The sequence below is a fragment of the Eretmochelys imbricata genome, chromosome 2, assembly GCF_965152235.1.
Source record: "Eretmochelys imbricata isolate rEreImb1 chromosome 2, rEreImb1.hap1, whole genome shotgun sequence".
Taxonomy (NCBI): domain Eukaryota; kingdom Metazoa; phylum Chordata; order Testudines; family Cheloniidae; genus Eretmochelys; species Eretmochelys imbricata.
In genome coordinates this window covers 592,691-617,012 of record NC_135573.1, presented here as the reverse complement: position 1 = coordinate 617,012, position 24,322 = coordinate 592,691, and the positions used below count along the sequence as shown (strand labels likewise).

The 24,322-nt window shown below is 52.0% G+C and overlaps 1 protein-coding gene across 18 annotated transcripts in view; it reads left to right on the top strand.

Annotated features, from left to right (window-relative positions):
- SCRIB (scribble planar cell polarity protein) overlaps positions 1-24,322 on the top strand; it is a 238,448-nt gene that overhangs the window by 77,633 nt on the left and 136,493 nt on the right. For 17 of the 18 annotated variants that reach the window (XM_077809562.1, XM_077809561.1, XM_077809577.1 and 14 more), the window contains 7 exons: positions 6,365-6,679; positions 7,325-7,405; positions 12,809-13,066; positions 13,329-13,439; positions 14,746-14,922; positions 15,610-15,726; positions 19,618-19,806. In XM_077809562.1, coding sequence (XP_077665688.1) covers positions 6,365-6,679; positions 7,325-7,405; positions 12,809-13,066; positions 13,329-13,439; positions 14,746-14,922; positions 15,610-15,726; positions 19,618-19,806 — 1,248 coding nt within the window. The remainder of the gene's footprint in view (positions 1-6,364; positions 6,680-7,324; positions 7,406-12,808; positions 13,067-13,328; positions 13,440-14,745; positions 14,923-15,609; positions 15,727-19,617; positions 19,807-24,322) is intronic. The other variant, XM_077809575.1, reaches the window with a different exon arrangement.

The following is a 24,322-nucleotide window of genomic DNA, read 5'->3' as shown; positions in this document are numbered from 1 at the left end:
CACGGGTCACTTGCTGGAGGATTCTCTGCTCCTTGAGGTCTTTAAACTACAATTTGAGGACTTCAATAGCACAGATATAGGTGTGAGGTTTTTTTTTGTAGGAGTGGTGGGTGAAATTCTGTGGCCTGCGTTGTGCAGGAGGTCAGACTAGATGATCATAATGGTCCCTTCTGACCTAAATATCTATCTATGAATCTATGAATCTAGATTGCCTCCCTCATTCAGTAAGGGGCCCACACTTTCCTTGACTTTCTTCTTGTTGCTACATACCTGAAGAAACCCTTCTTGTTACTCTTAATATCTCTTGCTAGCTGCAACTCCAAGTGTGATGTGGCCTTCCTGATTTTACTCCTGCATGCCCGAGCAATATTTTTATACTCTTCCCTGGTCATTTGTCCAATCTTCCACTTCTTGTAAGCTTCTTTTTTGTGTTTTAAGATCAGCAAGGATTTCATTGTAAAGCCAAGCTGGTTGCCTGCCATAGTTACTATTCTTTCTACACATCGGGATGGTTTGTCCCTGTAACCTCAATAAGGATTCTTTAAAATACAGCCAACTCTCCTGGACTCCTTTCCCCCTCATGTTATTCTCCCAGGGGATCCTTCCCATCAGTTCCCTGAGGGAGTCAAAGTCTGATTTTCTGAAGTCCAGGGTCCGTACTTTTTTGCTCTCCTTTCTTCCCTGTGTCAGGATCCCGAACTCGACCATCTCATGGTCACTGCCTTCCAGGTTCCCATCCACCTTTGCTTCCCCTACTAATTCTTCCCTGTTTGTGAGCAGCAGGTCGAGAAGAGCTCTGCCCCAGTTGGTTCCTCCAGCACTTGCACCAGGAAATTGTCCCCTACCCTTTCCAGAAACTTCCTGGATTGTCTGTTTACCGCTGTATTGCTCTCCCAGCGGATATCAGGGTGATTGATGTCTAGATTCTTAAAAGGAATCCTTCGTCTCCATCTGCCAGTACAGGATCTGGTTCCCTTATCGGATCTTAGCACAGTCTTCGCGGTTCTGATGGGACCTTCATTTGATCCTCTGGCATCCTGCCTCTTTCCTCTCTATGACAAAAACCAGGGCCTCTGATCTAGTAACTTCTGTTAGTTACCAGAAGAAAGCCTCGTCCACCTCATCCCCCTGGTCCGGTGGTCTATAGCAGACTCCCACCATGACATCACTCTTGTTGCTCACACTTCTAAAATTAATCCATAGACTCTCAAGTTTTTCTGCAGCTTCATACCAGATCTCTGAGTAGTCATACTGCTCTCTTACATACAGTGTAACTCCGCCAGCTTTTCTGCCCTGCCTGTCCTTCCTGAACAGTTTATATCCATCCATGACAGTACTCCAGGCATGTTAGTTATCCCACCAAGTCTTTGTTATTCCAATCACATCATAATTCCTTGACGGTGCCAGGACTTCCAGTTCTCCCTGCTTGTTTCCCAGACTTCTTGTATTTGTGTATAGGCACTTAAGATAACTCGCTGATCGCCCCTCTTTCTCAGTATGAGGCCGGAGTCCTCACCTCTTGCGCTCTTCTGCTTGTGCTTCCTCCCGGTCTCCCACGTCCCCACTTACCTGAGGGCTTTGGTCTCCTTCTCCCGGTGAACCTAGTTTAAAGCCCCCCTCACTAGGTTAGCCAGCCTGCTTGCGAAGATACTCTTCCCTCTCTTCGTTAGGTGGAGCCCATCTCTGCCTAGCACTCCTCCTTCTTGGAACACCATCTCATGGTCAAAGAATCCAAAGCCTTCTCTCCGACACCACCTTCGTAGCCATTCGTTGACTTCCACGATTCGACAGTCTCTACCCAGGCCTTTTCCTTCCACGGGGAGAATGGATGAGAACACCACTTGCGCCTCAAACTCCTTTATCCTTCTTCCCAGAGCCACGTAGTCCGCAGTGACCCGCTCAAGGTCATTCTTGGCAGTATCATTGGTGCCCTCGTGGAGAAGCAGGAAGGGGTAGCGATCCGAGGGCTTGATGAGTCTCAGCAGTCTCTCCGTCACATCGTGAATCCTAGCTCCTGGCAAGCAGCAGACTTCTCGGTTTTCCTGGTCAGTCCCCCTTAGGAGGGAGTCCCCAACCACCACCACCCACCTCCTTCTCTTGGGAGTGGTGGTCATGAAACCCCCATCCCTGGGACAGTGCATTTCATGCCTTCCAATCGGTGGAGTCTCCTTCTGCTCCCTTCCCTCAGACGTATCATCTAGTCCACTCTCCGCATTCGTACCTGTGGAGAGAACATGAAAACGGTTACTCACCGGTATCTGCATTGCTGGTACATGGACGCTCCTCTGTCTTCTTCTGGAGGTCACATGCTGCCAAATTTCTTCACCATCCTCCTGTCCCCGCTGCGCAGCCTGCTCTGATTCTTCAGAATGTTGTGCCCGTAGAAGCATATCCTGATGTCTGTCCAGAAAATCTTCAGTTTCTCTTATGCAACACAGGGTCGATACCTGTTGCTCCAGACCCTGAACCTTCTCTTCCAATATGGAGACCAGCTTGCACTTCATACAAAGTCGCTTCTGTCCTGTGGAAGAAAGACAAACATGGCACATCCAGTGCAGGTCACAACAGCTGAATGCTCCCCATCCATATTACCGTCCTTCTACGAGCTTCCTCAGCTGTTGCAATAACTATTTAGTGAAGCCGGCAAGATGAAAGCCTCAGTGGGCTCTCCCCAGGCAAACTCCCTCTGTTCGCCGCTTAGCTAGTTCGCAGCTGATTGACCTTTTATAGCAGTCAGTCACTTTCTGCTTCCTTGCCCTCTTCCCTGAATGTGGGAAGAGGGGTCCGGTACAAGACTAGCTCATCCCCAGAGACCCTGCGACCACTGCCTAGCATGCTGACAAAAAGTGATTCATTGTTTTCTTGTACTCTACCTTTGGTCTGTATCCCTCTGGGTCTGACTACACTGAAATCACGGGAAGTGATTACAGCTTATGGAGACATAGCCAAGCTAAATTTAATGTAGCTTGCTTGGGTAGTGGAGCAGTGAAGATGCGGCAGTGTACATGGCAGTGTGGGCTGCATAAGCCCATCCACACCCCTGGGTCATTACTTGTGGGGCTAGCCCACACTCAAGTGCACATGCCACAGCTTTGCTGCAGTGTCCAAGCTAGCTAGATGAACCCTCACTCAGGTACGTTCACAGGAGCTGCAGTCACACCCCGTGAGTGCGTGCAGACATACCCTTACCCTGGAAGCTCTGTGGGGCAGGGACTGTCTTTTTGTTCTGTGTTTGTACAGCACCTAATGCAGTGGGGTCGTGGTTCATCACGGGGACTCTGAGGGGTTCTGATAGTAAATAATAATAATATCCACTACCCCTCCCTCCTCAAAAAATCTTTAAAAACTGCTGAGTCCTGCAGGATTCAACTCCCATGAGTAGCCAGCTTCTGAAGCATGAATGGACCAGTGCAAGGAGCAAATGGTACATCACTGAATTGGGAGGAATGGCAGTCAGCATTCAGGCCAGAGAAATAACACAAGGTGTCTGTAACAAGAGCTCAACTCCCTATTCAGGCACTGCTTATGGTCCCCACATGTTCCCTGTCCTACTGAGTGCAGCCAGCAACTTGGTAGCATTTATGGGAATGGACATCATTCTGCTTACACAGTCCAGTCTTGCTCACTACCCACCATGGGCACTGAATGAAGCAGGGATCATGTAGAAAAAATACTGTGTGATCCATGGAATCAAAGACTGGATCATGCTGCTGTCACAGGGGCAAGCTTAATTCTGGCATTTCCTAACTGATCAGTGCTGGGTTTTTCAATCTTAATAATATTATTTAAATTAATCGTTCCATAGATTTGAAGGCCAGAACTAGTCTGACCTCCTATATGACACATGCCATTAAATTTCATCCAGTTGTTCCTGTACTGAGCCATTTACTTTTGTTTGGTTAAAGCATCTTTGAGAATGGCATCCTGTCTGGATCCAGAGACATCCAGAGATGGAGAGCCGCCTTGGCAGAGAAATTTCATCATATTTAACTCTTTGATAGAACGCCACACAGGGCATGTCTTCTCTGCACAGTCAGCCTGGGTGTTGGCATGCAGATTTGAGCTCTCAGGTTAGCCTGGCCCACATATGAGTACTCCCACAGCAAAGCCCTACCCACATTACTGTGTCTTCAGTGTTTCTGCGTGCTCTTGTATGTGTTGGGGGACACTCCCATGGGTTTTTGTGCTGAGATGCTCTAGGATTCTTTCCCAATCAATTGTGTCAGTTGTGGAAGAACTTGTCTGTTCCTTGGGAGAACTTATGGGAAGGGCATTGGAGGCCTATCAGCACTCAAGTGAATTTGCCTGCAGCCTCACTGCAAAGTGCATGAGTTCCAGTTTGGGTTTTAACCCAGACACTCAGCCATTCAAGCAAGCACTGGTTCAAAGAAGCACATTTGAGAGTTTAGTGTGTGGATGGTTTGGGCACAAACCTGTAGGACCACAGACTAAGAATACAGAGTAGACATACCCATAGGCTTAGGACTCCTGAGATCTGTTTCTGGCGCTGGAAGGGGAGCATAGTCTATTTGTTAGAGCAGAAGACTGAGGGTTATTGACTCCTCAGTGCTATTTGTTACTGTTGCTTTACATTTACATAGTACTCATTCATCTGTGTATCTCAAAGCAAAGGTGGGTACGTATGTGTAGCCCCATTTTAGAGATAGCATAGCCAAGCCCATAGGATTGGCATATTCTTTCTGAAAGGCAGGTGGGACTTGGATCTGCCCTATCAGAAACCTGGGTTCTGCTCCCAGCTCAGCCCCTGAGTTAGTTGCGCTGTTAAAGGGTGGGGAAGGACACTTGGCTGTGCACAAGGGTAGGCCTAGCTCAGTAATAAAGGCTGTGGTATAGAATCATAGAATCATAGAATATCAGGGTTCGAAGGGACCTCAGGAGGTCAGCTAGTCCAACCCCCTGCTCAAAAGCAGGACCCATCCCCAATTAAATCATCCCAGCCAGGGCTTTGTCAAGCCTGACCTTAAAAACTTCTAAGGAAGGAGATTCCACCACCTCCCTAGGCAACGCATTCCAGTGTTTCACCACCCTCCTAGTGAAAAAGTTTTTCCTAATATCCAACCTAAATCTCCCCCACTGCAACTTGAGACCATTGCTCCTTGTCCTGTCCTCTTCCACCACTGAGAATAGTCTAGAACCATCCTCTCTGGAACCACCTCTCAGGTAGTTGAAAGCAGCTGTCAAATCCCCCCTCATTCTTCTCTTCTGCAGACTAAACAATCCCAGTTCCCTCAGCCTCTCCTCATAAGTCATTTGTTCCAGACCCCTAATCATTTTTGTTGCCCTTCGCTGGACTCTTTCCAATTTATCCACATCCTTCTTGTAGTGTGGGGCCCAAAACTGGACACAGTACTCCAGATGAGGCCTCACCAATGTCTAATAGAGGGGGACGATCACGTCCCTCGATCTGCTCGCTATGCCCCTACTTATACATCCCAAAATGCCATTGGCCTTCTTGGCAACAAGGGCACACTGCTGACTCATATCCAGCTTCTCGTCCACTGTCACCCCTAGGTCCTTTTCCGCAGAACTGCTGCCTAGCCATTCGGTCCCTAGTCTGTAGCTGTGCATGGGATTCTTCTGTCCTAACACATCTGGAGTACTCATCTGGAGTACTGTGTCCAGTTTTGGGCCCCACACTACAAGAAGGATGTGAATAAATTGGAGAGAGTCCAGTGAAGGGCAGAAAAATGATTAGGGGTCTGGAACACATGACTTATGAGGAGAGGCTGAGGGAACTGGGATTGTTTAGTCTGCGGAAGAGAAGAATGAGGGGGGATTTGATAGCTGCTTTCAGCTATCTGAAAGGGGGTTCCAAAGGGGATGGATCTAGACTGTTCTCAGTGATAGCAGATGACAGAACAAGGAGTAATGGTCTCAAGTTGCAGTGGGGGAGATTTAGGTTGGATATTAGGAAAAACTTTTTCACTAGGAGGGTGGTGAAGCACTGGAATGTGTTACCTAGGGAGGTGGTAGAATCTCCTTCCTTAGAAGTTTTTAAGGTCAGGCTTGACAAAGCCCTGACTGGGATGATTTAGTTGGGGATTGATCCCGCTTTGAGCAGGGGGCTGGACTAGATGACCTCCTGAGGTCCCTTCCAACCCTGATATTCTATGATTCCATGATTCCATGTGAGGTGGTGTGTGCATGTGGGGGGTTCCCTGTGTGGTCGGTGTGTGTGGGGGGCGGGGGGGACTCCATGTGGGGTGGGGTGTGTGGGGGGTTCCTTGTGGGGTCAGTATGTGGGGGCTCCCTGTTGGTGTGGGGGAGCTCCTTGTGAGTTTGGGGGAGGGGTTGAGGACTCCCTGTGGGCCAGTCTCCCACCTTGACCCCTGTCCCTTCCCAGGTGAACGGAGTGGCCCTGCACCGTGCGGAGCACCACGTGGCAGTGGAGGCGCTGCGTGGCTCAGGCAGCTCCGTCTCTATGATGGTTCTTCGGGAGCGGATGGTGGAGCCTGAGAACGCCATCACGGTTACACCGCTGCGCCCTGAGGATGATTACAGCCCACGAGAGCCACGGGGCGGCCTTCGCTTTCCAGAGCGACCTGAGGGGGCACCACCCACGGACAGATTCTCCACCTGCCTCATGCGCAATGAGAAGGGGCTGGGCTTCAGTATTGCTGGGGGCAAGGGCTCCACGCCCTACCGGGCGGGTGACACGGTGAGCCGGCAGGGGGGCCTTCGGGAGAGCACTGCCTGATGTCTGTGCAGGCTGGGGTCTCCCTGCACTCCTGGGGGAGGGGAGCTCAGCCCCAGGGTCTGTGTACAGGGCAGGTGGGTACAGAGGGAGGGGGAGGTGTCTCCCTGCACTCCTAGGCGAGGGGAGCTCAGCCCCCATGTCACAGGGCAGGTGGGCACGGAGGGAGGGGAGCTCAGCCCCAGATCTCTGCAGGCCAGGGGACAGGTGGTGTTTCCCTGCACTTCTATGGGGTTGTCATTAGCTCTGTGCCAGGCAGAGGAGCTCAGGCGGGCAGGGGTGGGGCTGTCAGTGGTTGCCAGTGACATTCAGTCCTGGCTCCCTCTCCTCTCGGCTTGTGTATTCTGAGCTCCTGCTGAGTCAGGCTTTCCTGGAGCCAGAGGCTCCACACACGGTTTGGGGGACTGAGGAGTCCAAGGGTGAGGTGTGGAGGGGCGAGGGTCAGAAGGGGGATGGGGAGTGAGGGTGTGGAGTGCTAGAGAGGGGCAGGGGGCTTTGGGCCCAGGTGGGAGGGTTTGGGACTCTGCCAGCTGCTGGAAAGGGGTCTGGATGTGGAGGTGCTCCAGTGATGGGGTTGGGGCTGCTCTGACCCCTGGGGCTCTATTTCAGGGGATCTTTATCTCGCGGATCGCAGAGGGTGGTGCGGCCCATCGGGACGGGACGCTGCATGTTGGAGACCGTGTCATCTCGGTGAGTGCTTGGGGCAGCCATGGGAGGGAGGTGTGGTGCTGGTGAGTCTCGCCGGAAGCCTGTCGTTTACTGTTTCTGTTCATAGGAGTTAGGAAAGCAGATCCCACTGTCCCTCCTCGGCCCCTCCTCCAGGGGTCTGTCTCCTTGTCACTTGACCTCTGGGCTCCTTTCCCAGCTCCTAGGGCCCTAGGGAGACCAGCAGCTCCTGCTCCTGCTGTCCCAGCTTTGACTGGCTCTTGGCAAGGCTGGTGCCCACCCTTCCACAGTGAATACTCGAACCACAAAACCTTGGTGAGTCCCTCCAGCAGCGCTGGCTGCACTGGGGAGTTGCGGACTCCTGGTGCTTCACTGGGTAGGTGGGGGGCTGCTCCCCCATTGGGCTCTGCAAGGCAACACTGTGTGGGGTTGGGCAAGTCTTCCCCTTAGGACCCTGTGGGTGCTGCCCAGGGGACCAGTGACTCCTGCCAGTGTTGGTGGCAGTTGTTCCCTCCAGAAAGCCAGGGGGTCAGTGTAGGCTGTAGATGGAGAGGGGAGGGTTGTCAAGCCGAGAGTGGGGCCCAGGGGGACTTGGTGGAACCCTTTTTCCTGGTCTCTGATTTGAAGCTTTGGTCCCCAGTTCCTGCTGCTTCTTGTGCCAGTGACACGGATCCCACCTCTTCCTCTAACCTTATACCTCTCTGCTAATCTGTGTCACTTGCGCTCCTTCCCGCCCCCTTTCCCTGAGCTCGCATGCTGCCTCTGAGTGAATGGAAGCTCCTGCATCCTGGTGCTGGTGGTGGGTTTCTAGTCCGGCTGCTGTGGTAAGAGCAAGAGTTACCACAGAGCTGGTGCGGGTAAGCACTGATACAGCCTTGTCAGTGCTGGCTTCTGTCTGCTCTATCCCTGGGCCTGGGGTCTGCGCTGTTTTCCCTTTCTCCTGAAAACCCTTTGGAGCACTGGGCTGGGCCTGGCACCCTTTTTCCTCACAAGGGGCTCAGGTGGCCTAGCATCTCTCCCTCCGTTCCTCCCTCCGTCCCTCCCTCCCTGCTCCTCTTCTTCTAGGCCTTCCAAAATTGAGCCATGGCTTGGACAGCAGCTGATCCCTGGGAGCTGCCTAGACTAGCTAGAGCCCTGTGGGGTATCTCTGCATGCCGTGGTGGGAGGATTGTATAACTGTAGCCACATGGCACCCAAGGCCAGATCCACATGGTACCGGTTGGCACCCTCTGCAGCGGGGTCAGAAAGACTCTCGAGCTGTTTGTCAGAGTGCAGTCTGCCTTCTCAGGGTGGGAAGATGAGGCCATTTCAGCGCTCCTCAGTGTCAGCAGTGTAGGTAGGCTGCCCCCTCAGACCGTTCTCTGCATGGATCAGGGCTTGTAGGAAGGGTATTTGGTTTCAGTGAACGCATAGGTCTTGCTGTCATCAATCATCTGAGTGTTCTTGGTCAGCGGCTGTCAGCAGGGATATGTATACCCCTGTGGGTACGCAGAGGTCTTCAAAGGGGTACATCAGCTCATCTAGATATTTGCCTAGTTTTACAACAGGTGACATAAAAAGCAGTAATGAAGTCAGTACCAAACTCAAATTTCATACAGACAATGGCTTGTTTTACTGCTCTATCGACTATACACTGAAATGTAAGTGTGATATTTATATTCTAGTTGTTTTATTTTATAATTGATATGGTAAAAATGAGAAAGTCAGCCATTGTTCAGTACTAGTGTGCCGGGACACTTTTGTATGCTTATGTTTGGTTCTGTAAGCAAGTAGATTTTAAGTGAGGTGAAACTTGGGGTCGGCAAGACAAATGAGACGCTGGCAAGGGGCGCGGTCGCCTGGAAAGGTGGAGAGCCGCTACTCTGGGTGACACGGTGCGTGCGGTGTCATTGCTTGTATAGAGAAAGGACCCCTCTTCCTCCACTGGCACATCCCTGCTCGCGTGAGCCTATTGCCCATGCTTGAGCGTGCAGAGTAACAAGAGACTGTAGTGCTGAGCCTCAGAGTCCAGCACTTGGGGCCCTGGGGATGAGTGCAGTATCCATCCATAGACAGAGATCCTTTCCTCTTTCAGCCTGACCCCCGCTTTCCTAGTCTGGGCGTTGCACAGAGCTCCCTGCCTTTAGCAATGGCTTTTGCAGGCCATGGCCTCTCCAGCAGCTGTGTGTCTCCTGACAAGAGCTGCCACTATGCCTTTTACCCTGCTGCGGTGCAGGATGGCTGTGTTGCTGCTAGGATGATATCTCCCCACGGGAGCATCCAGTTGCCCTGTGGGCTGGGATTCGATCCCCACCTGCTAAGTGTCTTTAGACCCCTGGCATTCCTACTTCCTGACTGTTCTGTGGAGCTCTGTGATTTGGAGCCCGTGCAGAATGCCCAGGAGCCAGTGCCCCATGGTTCAGCTAGGTTGGCCCTGTGGGACTGCTGTGACTGTTTGAGTGGATGTTTCTAATTCTTCCTTGAAGGTTTGATGACATGCTCTCAGCCTCCAAAATATGAGAATCCAGGTCAAAACGCAGCACCTTGGCCAGCGAGAGGCCCCATGTTAATCTGTTTCTTACAAAGATTTCAACTGGGCAGCACCTGCCTGTCCTTACTGGGCTGGTTTTCAGTAGGTGACAGTCTTGGGCATGCACAAGTGTGAGTTTGTGACCGTCTGCAGGGTCTGAATGAGGCAGTTGGGCAGATTTGGCATGCTGCGGGCAGGAGACAGGCAGGCTGCCTCTGAGTGCTGCGGGCAGGCAGATGCCAGTACACGGCTCTGTGAGAAAGAGCAAGTACCCAGTGCCCATGGTGCCAGCTGGGGGTATCCGTTCTTAGGCCTTAGCTCCCACCAGTCCTAAAGGGCCTATATTTTCCTGAGAAAAGAAATACAGCGCAGCTTCCTACTCTCATCCCTGTCCTCAAAACCTCCTTTGCACCCTTCTTCTGCGGGAGGCTCCCCCTGCCCTCTGCTGGGGGGACTTTGAGTATGTGGATTGAGGGACCCAACCAAGGTCTTTTTCCAAACCTAACACCCCAAAAACATGCCTGTGATTGGCTACTAACCCTCCAGTCCTCACTCCTGTTCTGACCAGTCTTTCTCCTTCGTTGTGAATAATATCCCTGACCGATGGCTGTGTGTGTTAGAAGGAAACCAGAACCCTCTTGGAGCTGGAGGAGGCAGGCCAGAGGAGATGGAATGAAGGGCAGAAGGCATATAGGAGTGGGAACAGAGGGCAGGGACCCTAGGTGGTGGTGGGTGGTACAGGATTGGGGACACAAGGCAGGGAGTGGGGGTGGGGGTGAACTGAGGAGGTACAGGATTGGGGATGGAGGGCAGGGAGCCCAGGAGGGGAAGGTACCAGACTGGGGACACAGGGCAGGGCCTGGGGCAGAGAGGGGTCCCTGGATTTTGGGGGTGGAGGCAGAGGGCAGTCAGTTAGCAGCAACGGAATTGGGGATGGGGCAGATGGTAGCGAACTAGGTGGAAGTGAGAGGGCAGTGGCAGCTCTGTGCTTACACAGAGATGGAGATTGGGCTCTGGTCACTGGGAGATATAGCAGGGAGTCCATAGCCTCCCTGTGACACGGGACCATGTAGCCAGCTGCTTGCACAGAGGGCAGCTGGTAGCTCTCCCTTTCCCTGGGCACTGGGCAGCCTCGCCTGCTCTTACCGGCCCTGCTCTGTCTGGCCATGACAGGGCTGAGCTGAGGTTACAGAGGAAAACTTGCTCTGTGGGTGAGCACAGCACCCTGAGCTGCAGCCTGGGTCCAGAATGAAGAACAGTGCTCAGCGGGCCAAGGGCCGTTCACAAAACCAGACCTCAGTCCAGGGAGCCTGTGCGGCTGCCGCAGGTGTCCCCGATGCAGCTGGTGGGTCTTGGCCCCCGGTGGCCCCCGGGAGCTAGTGGCTGGGTTTATTCTCCACCCCGCACCCCGCCAGAGCCTCTTGCTTTGTATATGCTTGGGGTGGGTTCTCTCCCCATCCCTGGTAGTTAGTATAATCGGAAGGGTCTGCACCGAGAAGGCCCTCCTGGACTGCTCACTGTGAGGGCAGAGGGAGAGTCCCTCCCATCCATGTCTGTGCTGTGGTCAGGAGGAGAGCCCTGCACTTCCAGTGTTCCTCTTGATTGGGCTGGAAAATGGCTCCGGGAAGGAGGTGATGGGGTAGGTAATGGAGATGGGAGCCAGGGATGTCAGGAGGTGCCTCACCTCAGGCTTCTTTGGTATAAGCTCCTGTGGCTTGGGGGGGTGTAAAGTTTGCTCTCTGGAGTGGGTAGTGCCAGGTCTGGTGAGGGTGAGGATGAGGCTGGTTGTGAGCAGTGTCACCGGGATCCACATGTCCCACTGAGGCCTACTGGGAGGATGCTGCAGGCCCCGTCTGTGCATGGCTGGCTCTGGCTCGGAGCTCCTTTCTGGTGCAGAGCTGCAAATTAGCTGTAACATTTCCATCCGGCCCTTTGGAGCCCAGACCCTGCTTGTCCGAGACATTACAAGTCTCTGGCTTGTTTCAGAGCAGAGTTGTTGCCCTTTTGGTTCCCCAGGGCCCCTTGACAGGCTTTGCTCTGACAGACTGGAGGAAACATGGTGTTATTACACCTAGGAGGGCAGTACCCAGTGGTGATGAAGGGCCACCATGAGCCATCCTGAGGGATGGGAAATGAGGCACCCCATGAGGACCAACTCATCTCCCACTCTGCTCGCTGTGAGAGGCAGAGGCTCATCACTACACCCAGGGTGGCCTGGCATGTTTGGGCTCTGCCCTGGGGGAATGGTAGGACCAGTGGGTGCTTCAGAACTACTGTGTCCACAAGTATAATAACTGAAGAGTTTATTGCTTGAGCAATAATTTTCCTTCTGAATGTGGCAGTCTCCAGTCAGGAAGCGTCTCTCCAGCCTCTTCCCACACTCGGATCTTCCTGGCCCTCATTCCTGTAGTGCGGCCCCTTGAGCCTGGCAATTGTGATCTTGCAGGAAAGCTGGGGTGTGGGAGTCTGTGCAGAGTCAGTGCAGGGTGAGGCGCAGTTTCCTGGGTACTTATTAAACAGGAGCAGAGTTGTGGGGATGGCTAGCTTGTGTGATGGGACTCCAGGAAGCTGGGTCTTGGTGCTTAGCCAGTGTGCTCTCCTGATACATTGCTGAGGCACTGGCTGCTACTCTGGGCTCTGCCATGTAAAGTGGTGGGAGGGGGCATTGATGGGCAGCTAGATGGCTGGCTAGAAGAGGGGTTATGGCCCAGTGGGATATTGGCAGCTACTCAGGGCTCAGCCATCTAGGGAAGGGTAGTGTTGGTGAGGCACATGGTGGTTTGGCTCCGGACGGGGGGGACAGGCTGCTGGACAGATCTCCCAGAGGGATGGTGTCCCATGTGACCCTCAGCAAGGTGCCTGGCAGGGCAGGGTGTACTGGGGTGATGTGCTGACACTGGGTTTGCGGGTTGTTCTAGATCAATGGGGTAGACATGACAGAAGCCAGGCATGATCAGGCAGTAGCGCTGCTTACCGCATCCTCCCCCACCATCGCGCTGCTGGTAGAGAGAGAGGGTGCACAGCAGCTCAGCGAGGGAGACTCACCAGTGGTACAGCCAGTGCGCACGCACTCCCCACCACCACCTCCCAGCCATGGGGAGAGCACGCCCGAGGAGATGCCTCTGCTACAAAGGAACCATCTGCCCAAATGCCTGGAGGATCAGTACCCCATCGAGGTAAGGTTGGCTGTTGGGATTTGGGGCTTTGATTGGCCCGGTGCTCTGTTAATTGGACAGGATTGGGGTTCCAAGCTGTCCCTCAAAGGACTGGCCACCATGTAGTTGGGCTGTTGGGAAGGGGCTGGGTCTCCCACGTGTTGAGAACCTCCTTCACGCTCATTCCCAAGCAGAATCTCTGTCTGGGGGGAGTTTTCTAGGCACAGTCGCTGCTTGGTATTCCTTGTCCTCTCCCTGGCTGTATGCTCTTTGTTCCCTGCAGGAGATCTGTCTGGTCAAAGCTGGGGGGCCCCTGGGGCTCAGCATTGTTGGAGGCAGTGACCATTCAAGCCACCCGTTTGGGATTCATGAACCAGGTGTCTTTATCTCAAAGGTACGGACCCATGTGGGCAGCCCAGGCTGGGCATGTCTGAGGGAATGTGGCCATTGGGGATGGAGTCTCTAGAACAAGGAGACTGAAGGATCGAAATGCCTCAACGAAGCTTGGGGGTGGGGAAGGAGGCAGGGGATGGAACCGACTTGTTTTGAGGCATGAGGGTTTGTGTGTGAAAACTTTCGATTCCCTTAGCTGCTTCTCCATGGAGGTGTCACAAGACCTTGGATCAACGGGGCAGTGGCAGGAGTCTGTGGGGAGGGTGTCACGGGGTGTTTAGCAGCTCAGGGGCAGTGGCAGGAGTCTGTGGGGAGGGTGTCACGGGGTGTTTAGCAGCTCAAGGGGCAGTGGGAGGAGTCTGTGGGGAGGGTGTCACGGGGTGTTTAGCAGCTCAGGGGCAGTGGCAGGAGTCTTTGGGAGGATGTCACAGGGGTGTTTAGCAGCTCAGGGGGCACTGGGAGGAGTCTGTGGGGAGGGTGTCACGGGGTGTTTAGCAGCTCAAGGGGCAGTGGGAGGAGTCTGTGGGGAGGATGTCACAGGGGTGTTTAGCAGCTCAGGGGGCAGTGGCAGGAGTCTGTGGGGAGGGTGTCACGGGGTGGTTAGGAGCTCAGGGGGCAGTGGGAGGAGTCTGTGGGGAGGGTGTCACGGGGTGTTTAGCAGCTCAGGGGCAGTGGCAGGAGTCTGTGGGGAGTGTGTCACGGGGTGTTTAGCAGCTCAAGGGGCAGTGGCAGGAGTCTGTGGGGAGGGTGTCACGGGGTGTTTAGCAGCTCAGGGGCGGTGGCAGGAGTCTGTGGGGAGGGTGTCACGGGGTGTTTAGCAGCTCAGGGGCAGTGGCAGGAGTCTTTGGGAGGATGTCACAGGGGTGTTTAGCAGCTCAGGGGGCACTGGGAGGAGTCTGTGGGGAGGGTGTCACGGGGTGGTTAGGAGCTCAGGGGGCAGTGGCAGGAGTCTGTGGGGAGGGTGTCACGGGGTGGTTAGGAGCTCAGGGGGCAGTGGGAGGAGTCTGTGGGGAGGGTGTCACGGGGTGTTTAGCAGCTCAGGGGCAGTGGCAGGAGTCTGTGGGGAGGGTGTCACGGGGTGTTTAGCAGCTCAGGGGCAGTGGCAGGAGTCTGTGGGGAGGGTTGGAAGATCAGGAGGGCAGTGGGAGGAGTCCATTGGGGTTTCTTAGGGAAGCTCTGCCACTCATCTCCCTGCTGGATAGAGTCTGCTCAGGGTGTGTATGGCTACATCAGCAGCTCTGCTAGGAGGTGGATATCTGCTCCCATCAGAGTCCCTTTCCAGCCTTAACACCAGTGGCTCTCTGCAGGTCATTCCCCATGGGCTGGCATCCCGCAGTGGCCTGCGAGTAGGGGACAGGATCCTGGAGGTGAATACTATTGACCTGCGCCATGCTACCCACCAGGAGGCTGTGAACGCCCTGCTGTCTAGTACACAGGAGCTGAGCATGTTGGTGCGACGAGATCCTCCGCCACCTGGCATGCAGGTAGGTTCTGCGAGGGGAGAGGAGCCTAAGTGGGAGCAGCAGCCCTGGTCTGGGCACAGCCTGGCAGCTCTATTGACAAAAGCACTTGTAGGAAAATTCATGGACACTGCCCTGGGATCTCCCCCTTAGGAAATGCAGTAAGTGAAGTGGGGAAACCTGAGCAGGAGCAGATCTCCCTTGTTTTCAGGTTAAATGGCCCTGCTCCTCAGGGGAGATGGTTTGAGTGGGGCTCCTGTCCTTGCTCCCCAGGTGGCTCAGTCCTCAGGCAGGCAGTCCCTGCTCTATCTGAGCTTAGATGGAAGGCTGGATCAGAGGTTCAGCTCTGCACCTTGATGAAGTTTCCCCTCTCTCCTGGTAGCAGGAGCCAGTCTCAGATGAGCAGGCAGGTACCCAGCATGGGACTAGCAGGGGTTCATCATTATACTCAGCAGTCACTGTGGCTGGAGGCTGGATCGGGTTCACCCCTCTTAGACCCTGAACTGGGAGCAGAATATAGGAAAGGAGATCCAAAGCAAACCCATCAGGCCAAAGAAGGTGGAAGCCACAGAGCTGGCCCTTTCCTGGCTATTCTGTGCATGGTCTGCTACCAGCACCAACACTCCCCTCCACCCCCAATCAGAGTCTGTCAGCCACATTTCTAGCCCAAACTAAATCAAATTAGAGACAGAGACCTTTTTGTGTCCACAGGAAATCTGCATTGAGAAGGCTCCTGGAGAAAAGCTGGGCATCAGCATTCGGGGGGGAGCGAAAGGCCACGCTGGGAACCCCTTTGACCCCACCGATGAGGGCATTTTCATCTCCAAGGTACCAGACTCAGGGTGCCCTTCACAGAGCAGGGGCTGCTAGGCAGGAAGCAGAAAGGAATTCCTGTGGGAAATCAGCCCTCCTCCCAGTTCCCATGTGGTCTCCCTGTTTGATCTCACTTCTCCCCATGTAAACATGCATGCACATTCCTTCCCGCTAGACCCCACACAGTGTGCTTAAGTTCCCCGCAAGTCCCCACCTCCCATGGAATGTCTGTGCTCATTCACTTTCCTTACCAGTCACTCTCCCTGCTCTGACGCATGGCATGTGAGTGCTCTCCCCCCTCCCCTGAGGAATTGTGCAAACATTTTCCTGCTCTCCCCATGAGGAATGGCATGTGAATCATCTTCTTTTCAAAAAGAAAAGGAGTACTTGTGGCACCTTAGAGACTAACAAATTTATTTGAGCATAAACTTTCGTGAGCTACAGCTCACTTCATCGGATGCATGCAGTGGAAAATACAGTAGGGAGATTTATGTACACAGAGAACATGAAACAATGGGTGTTACCATACACACTGTGTCAAGAGTGATCAGATAAGGTGAGCTATTACCGGTGGCGGGGGGAACAGTGAGGAACAGTGCGGAGGGAGGGAGGGAGGGGAATAAACATGGGGAAATAGTTTTACTTTGTGTAATGACCCATCCACTCCCAGTCTTTATTCAAGCCTAAGTTAATTGTATCCAGTTTGCAAATTAATTCCAATTCAGCAGTCTCTTTGGAGTCTGTTTTTGAAGTTTTTTTGTTGAAGAATTGCCACTTTTAGGTCTGGTTTCAGAGTAGCGGCCGTGTTAGTCTGTATTCGCAAAAAGAAAAGGAGTACTTGTGGCACCCTAGACACTAACACATTTATTTGAGCATAAGCTTTCGTGAGCTACAGCTCACTTCATCGGATGCATTCAGTGGAAAATACAGTGAGGAGATTTATATACACACAGAACATGAAAAAAGGGGTGTTTATCATGCACACTGTAAGGAGAGTGATCACTAAAGATGAGCTATTACCAGCAGGAGAGTAGGGGGGGAAGAAAACCTTTTGTAGTGATAATCAAGGTGGGCCATTTCCAGCAGTTAACAAGAACGGCTGAGGAACAGTGGGGCGGGGGAATAAACAAGGGGAAATAGTTTTACTTTGTGTAATGACTCAACCACTCCCAGTCTCAATTCAAGCCTAAGTTAATTGTATCCAATTTGCAAATTAATTCCAATTCAGCAGTCTCTTCTTGGAGTCTGTTTTTCAAGAGACCAAAGAGACTGAAGTGTTCTCTGACTGGTTTTTGAATGTTATAATTCTTGACGTCTGGTTTGTGTCCATTTATTCTTTTACGTAGAGACTGTCCAGTTTAGCCAATGTACATGGCAAAGGGGCATTGCTGGCATATATCACATTGGTAGATGTGCAGGTGAACGAGCCTCTGATAGTGTGGCTGATGTGATTAGGTCCTATGATGGTGTCCCCTGAATAGATATGTGGGCACAGTTGGCAACGGGCTTTGTTGCAAGAATAGGTTCCTGGGTTAATAGTTCTGGTGTGTGGTTGCTGGTGAGTATTTGCTTCAGGTTGGGGGGCTGTCTGTAAGCAAGGACTGGCCTGTCCCCCAGATCTGTGAGAGTGATGGGTCATCCTTCAGGATAGGTTGTAGATCCTTGATGATGCATTTGGAGAGGTTTTAGTTGGGGGCTGAAGGTGATGGCTAGTGGCGTTCTGTTATTTTCTTTGTTGGGCCTGTCCTGTAATAGGTGACTTCTGGGAAGTCTTCTGGCTCTGTCAACCTGTTTCTTCACTTCAGCAGGTGGGTATTGTAGTTGTAAGAACGCTTGATAGAGACCTTGTAGGTGTAGAGATCTTGTCTCTGTCTGAGGGGTTGGAGCAAATGCGGTTGTATCTTAGAGCTTGGCTGTAGACAATGGATTGTGTGGTGTGGTCTGGATGAAAGCTGGAGGCATGTAGGTAGGCATAGCGGTCAGTAGGTTTCCGACATAGGGTGGTGTTTATGTGACCATCGCTCATTATCCAGGAGGTGGATCTCTTGTGTGGACTGGTCCAGGCTGAGGTTGATGGTGGGATGGAAATTGTTGAAATCATGGTGGAATTCCTCAAGGGCTTCTTTTCCATGGGTCCAGATGATGAAGATGTCATCAATATAGCGCAAGTAGAGTAGGGGGATTAGGGGACAAGAGCTGAGGAAGCGTTGTTCTAAGTCAGCCATAAAAATGTTGGCTTACTGTGGAGCCCTGCGGGTACCCATAGCAGTGCCGCTGATTTGAAGGTAAACATTGTCCCCAAATGTGAAATAGTTACGGGTGAGGACAAAGTCACAAAGTTCAGCCACCAGGTTTGCCATGACATTATCGGAGATACTGTTCCTGACGGCTTGTAGTCCATCTTTGTGTGGAATGTTGGTGCAGAGGGCTTCTACATCCATAGTGGCCAGGATGGTGTTTTCAGGAAGATCACCAATGGATTGTAGTTTCCTCAGGAAGTCAGTGGTGTCTCTAAGATAGCTGGGAGTGCTGGTTGCGTAGGGCCTGAGGAGGGAGTCTACATAGCCAGACAATCCTGCTGTCAGGGTGCCAATGCCTGAGATGATGGGGCGCCCAGGATTTCCAGGTTTATGGATCTTGGGTAGCAGATAGAATACCCCAGGTCGGGGTTCTAGGGGTGTGTCTGTGCGGATTTGTTCTTGTGCTTTTTCAGGGAGTTTCTTGAGCAGATGGTGTAGTTTCTTTTGATAACCCTCAGTGGGATCAGAGGGTAATGGCTTGTAGAAAGTGGTGTTGGAGAGCTGCCTAGCAGCCTCTTGTTCATATTCTGACCTATTCATGATGACGACAGCACCTCCTTTGTCAGCCTTTTTGATTATGATGTCAGAGTTGTTTCTGAGGCTGTGGATGACATTGTGTTCTGCATGGCTGAGGTTATGGGGCAAGTGATGCTGCTTTTCCACAATTTAAGCCCATGCACATCGGCAGAAGTACTCTATGTAGAAATCCAGTCTGTTGTTTCGACCTTCAGGAGGAGTCCATCCAGAATCCTTCAAAAACAGACTCCAAGGAGAGACTGCTGAATTGGAATTAATTTGCAAACTGGATACAATTAACTTAGGCTTGAATAAAGACTGGGAGTGGATGTGTCATTACACAAAGTAAAACTATTTCCCCATGTTTATTCCCCTTCCACCCCCCACCCGATCACTCTTGTTACAGTCTGTATGGTAACACCCATTGTCTCATGTTCTCTGTATATAAAATCTCCCCACTATATTTTCCACTGTATGCATCCGATGAAGTGAGCTGTAGCCCACAAAAGCTTATGCTCAAATAATAAGGTTCCACAAGTACTCCTTTTCTTTTTGTGGATACAGACTAACAGGGCTGCTACTCTGAAACCAGTTTTCTTTTCACACACTTCCCCCACCGTGCCAAGGAGTTATGGGTGAGCGCTCCCCACCCCCCCCGCGTGCTGAGGAGTTGTGGGCAAGCACTCCCCCCGCCATCATGGGCAGGCACTCCCCATATTCCCGCCGTTCTGCTGTCACACATGAGCCCCTCCCCCCCGCCGTGCCGAGGAGTCACGCATGTATGTTCTCTCCAAGAAAACATGTGCAATCCCTCTCCCTGCCCCAGGAATGGCATGCAATCACTCTCTTTTCCCATTCTCTCCAAGGAATTGCCTGAGTGCTGTCCTTTCCCAACCCCCGACAAACCTCTCTTGTGCTCATGCTCCGTTCCCTTCCCCCCTGCATAAACACATGGGCACGCGCTTTCCCTCCTGCGTGCGTGCAGTGTCCTCTCTTCCTTGCACTGACCCTCACACTCCCTTCCCTCCCCCGACTCCCTGCACATTCTTCTTGTCCCCCTACCCATTCTCAGCCCTCTTGTTCCTTCCAGGTGAGCTCCTCTGGGGCTGCTGCCAGGGATGGCCGGCTGAAGGTGGGGCTGCGGATTCTGGAGGTGAATCACCAGAGCCTGCTGGGAATGACGCACACAGAGGCAGTGCAGATCCTACGCAGTGTGGGTGACAAGCTCCTTGTGCTTGTGTGTGATGGGTTTGACCCCAAAGCCGCAGCTGCCATTGAGGTGAGAGCCTGGGGAGGGAAGGGGGGGGTAAGGCCAGCGCCAGGAGGAGCCCTGTGGCGGACAGGTTCCTTCATAAAAACACTGTCTTCATGTATGTATGGAGTGACCCTCACAACTGCCACAAAGTGACACCCCACCCCAGGCTGACACCTACAGTGCAGTGAGTCCTTATGTTGGCACCCTCAGAGGGCAGAGATAAGGTGTCTGGGGTGCTGTGTGGGGAATGTTGCCTGAAGCGAGCATTTCTTGTGTTTCTACACTTCCATGTCAAATTTTTGAAATCACGCCTTCCAGAAGGGCACGAAGAGCAGAAAGCCCTGCTAGGCAGCAGCAACCCTGAACCCATCGGAACCCACTTCTCATGAGTGGTGCAGCGCAGGCAGGGCTGGAGTGGGATTTGAAGCAGGACAGGGTAGGGACCTTACACACCAGTTTGGGGAAGGTGTTCTGTGCCTACAGGGCAGCATGAATGAAGATCCACGTCTGTGAGAGAAGCTGGCAACAGTCAGTGAGGGCTGCATTGCTCGTGAAGTTGAGGAGTCAGGGACAATATGATTCAAGGCAAGAGTAGACAAGTATGGAGGGACAGTGGTGAAGGTGATATGTGGGAGCCAGGGGAGGGATTCATCAAGGGTGTGAGGTGGTCAGAGCAACAGGCAAAGAAGATGATTTTATCAGCTGTGTTTTGTAAGGACCGGAGAGGGGTGGTGGATGTGAAGGAGGCTGCAGTGATGAAGATCGGAGTATTCGCTTCATGGACAGGAAGAGAGGGTTGGATCTCAGAGATGTTTTGGTGGACAAAGGGGAAAGATTTGATCTTGGCCCGACCATGAGGAGCTAGAGAGAGGGCAGAACCAAAGCTGCCCCCACTTCGCAGGCCTGAGTATCAGGGAGGCTGGTGGCACTGTGCACAGTGGCAGTGAAGGTGTGGAGAGGGAAGATCAGGAACTCCTGTTGGGCCATGTTGAGACATCCAGGAGGAGATATGAGATGGGCTGAAAGCAGATGGAGAGAGACCAGTGGAGAGGCAGATTTATGAATCATCACTTCCCACCTAATCTTGGAGTCAGAACAGTTGTAACAACCAGCACTGGTCTCCACAGATGGGGCCTTTCCTCCCAAGTGACTGAGTGACATGGGGAATGGGCCAAGAATGAAAAAGGCGCATGAATTGATTGGGATGGAAGAGAGGGGAGAGCTGCACTGACAATACCATGGCAATGGCATACATGAGCAGACAGGGCCGCAAAGACACCACTACTACACCAGGAGGCTAGATCATTGCCCTGCTTGCAATCGATTTGGGTCTGGTGTATCAGGGGAAGGTGAATTTGGTGTTTAAGTGGCTCAGCAAAGCCAGGGTTAGCACCAGGGAAGCAGTGACTTACAGCCTCCTCTGGATCTTTGGAGTCTCAACCCTCCACGTGTTTTTCAAACAGTAAGAGATAAAGGCTTTTGGCCAGGCAGCACCATCTGGAATCAGCAATAAGAACTGTCCCAGACACGTTCCCAGAGCTGCAGTTGGTCTCTCTCCCAGACCATGCCTGGCCAGGACAATGGAGAAGATGCAGAACAAAGCATGCTGACAATGGCTGCCCTCACTGGCCACAGAATCTGTGAGGGTCTGACCCAGTCCAGATGCAGACTACACGCTAAGGAATGCTGCCTCCGGCAGAGATCTTCTGACATACATGCCAGGAGCCACCCAAACCTCAGCCCGCTGGATCTGAGGTCCCTAGAATCCTGTCACTGACATGCTTCTGCTTTCCAGGAAGAAATCAATCAGTTCCACATGTCCTGCAAGCACATTCAGCAGTTACTACAAAACAGCTAATCTGTGGGCCTTGAAAAGCACATTTCTCTCTATCTAGGCACTTTGATTGGCTCCATTGTCATAGTTTGTCTGCATCTCACAGATCTGTCCTGACACCCTTAGAGATGGAGAGCTGAGACATGAAGTCAGGGGAGTGACCTGCCCAAGGTGACACAGAGTGTGGTAGACCTGGAGAGTGAACCCAGGCTTTCTGCTTCCCAGTACAGGGCCTTATCCATTAGGCCATCCTTCCTTGTGGCTAGTATAAGTGTGATTATCTGTAAAAAGCCTCAGCCATTTGCTAGCCACTGACACATGATGAGATTCTGTGGATAGCATCATTGATAAAGCCCCCTTTCAGCCACTTGATCGGTACCTGGAGCCTGAACTGTGTTCCCCCAACACAGACAAGAGCTATGTTCCAGCTGCTGAAGTGAGCACTGCTGTATTTTTTCATGGTCAAGGTCTGAGTCTGGAAAAAGGAGTTTTACCTACGGTGCCTCAGTACTGCACTTTCCATTGGGATGAGGTGGTCCTCAGAACCAACCCAGCATTCATTCCTAGGGTAACCCTCTCTGACAGAGCACAAGAGACTTCTTCTTCATGCATTCCACTTAGGTGTGGACACACCCTGCGCACCGCAGCCAAACAGTTTTGCTCTCCAGGATGCCTCATGGCCATATCCCTTCCCCTGACTATATGAGGTGGCGTCCCTCAGTTCCTTCTTACCACACTTGCCTTCTCTGCAGAGCCTACAGAGTCATCCCGTCTCGGCCCGTCAGCCCTGGAAAAGGATCTGGCTCTGGCTCAGTTGATGGCCTTGTCTTTGTCTCCAGGTGATTCCCATGCTGCTGGGCTTTTCCTCCCCTTCACTATCACGGGGTTTCAAAGTGTACCAAGTTCTTTTGCAATGCTTAGCTGCTTCCTTAGGTATCCAAGAAGAGTTCTTGCAGGTTAGGTTCACTCCCTCTGGGGCACCTGGCATAGGCCACTGTCAGCAGACAGAATACTGGGCTGGATGGACTTTTGGTCTGACCCAGTATGGCCATTCTTATGTTCTAACCCTTAGGCAGGGGAGAGCTAACGAGCAGTCTATAAGCTCTAACCCTTAGGCAGGGGAAAGCTAACAAGCATGCTGTTGTCCTGGCTGTGGCAGGCGACAAACACAGGCTTCGTAGCCTATGGTGGGGAGGCTGCCACCCCAAGGGTGGGGTGGCAGGGGTAGGGGGACGCAGATCCACCTGTCTCCACTATGTCCCAGCCCAGGGCCCTAACAGTGGCCACTGGGTCAGCGGGGATCCTTCCGCAACACACTGACTGGCTGTTAAGCCACAACACCACCAAACTGAAGTCTGGTTTCTCTGGGCTACTTCCTACCTTAGTCATCTCTTTTCCAAGTTGAAAAGTCCCAGTCTAATTAATCTCTCCTCATCTGGCAACGGTTTCATACCCCTAATAATTTTTGTTGCCCTTTTCTGAACCTTTTCCAATTCCAATATATCTTTTTTGAGATGGGGCGACCACATCTGCATGCAGTATTCAAGATGTGGGCATACCATGAATTTATATAGAGGCAATATGATATTTTCTGTCTTATTATGTGTCCCTTTCTTAATGATTCCCAACATCCTGTTAGCATTTTTTGACTGCCACTGCACATTGAATGGATGTTTTCAGAGAACTATCCACAATGACTCCAAGATCTCTTTCTTGAGTGGTAACAGCTAATTTAGACCCCATCATTTTGTACGTAGAGTTGGGATTATGTTTTTCATTGTGCATTACTTTGCATTTATCAACATTGAATTTCATCTGCCATTTTGTTGCCCAGTCACTTAGTTTTGAGAGATCCTTTTTTTAGCTCTTCGCAATCTGCCTGGGACTTAAGAGAACTTTGGTGAGGGACCTCGTCAAAGGCTTTCTGAAAATCTAAATACACTGGATCCCCCTTGTCCACATGCTTGTTGACCCCGTCAAAGAATTCTAGTAGATTGGTGAGGCATGATTTCTCTTTACGAAAATTCTGTTGACTCTTCCCCAACAAATTATGTTCATCAATGTGTCTGACAATTTTGTTCATTACTATAGTTTCAACCAGTTTGCCCAGTACTAAAGTCAAGCTTACCACCCTGTAATTGCCCAGATCACCTCTGGAGCCCTTTTTAAAAATTGGCGTCACGTTAGCTATCCTCCAGTCATTTGGTACAGAAGCTGATTTGAATGACAAGTTACAGACTACAGTTAGTATTTCTGCAATTTCACATTTGAGTTCCTTCAGAACTCTTGGGTGAATCCCATCTGGTCCCGGTGACTTATTACTGTTTAGTTTATCAATTTGTTCCAAAACCTCCTCTAAGGACACCTCAATCTGGGACAGTTCCTCAGATTTGCCACCTAAAAAGAATGGCATTTCAGGCCCTCTGCAATGCATTTCATACTTTTTGGGACCATATCAGAGGCTTAGTGGTTCACATACTTACGGACAATACCACCGCAATGTATTATGTGAACAATCAAGGAGTAGCGCACTCCAGGCTACTCTGCTGAGAGGCATGCATCTGATGAAGTGAGCTGTAGCTCACGAAAGCTTATGCTGAAATAAATTTGTTAGTCTCTAAGGTGCCACAAGTACTCCTTTTCTTTTTGCGAATACAGACTAACACGGCTGCTACTCTGAAACCAATCAGATTATGGGAATTCTGC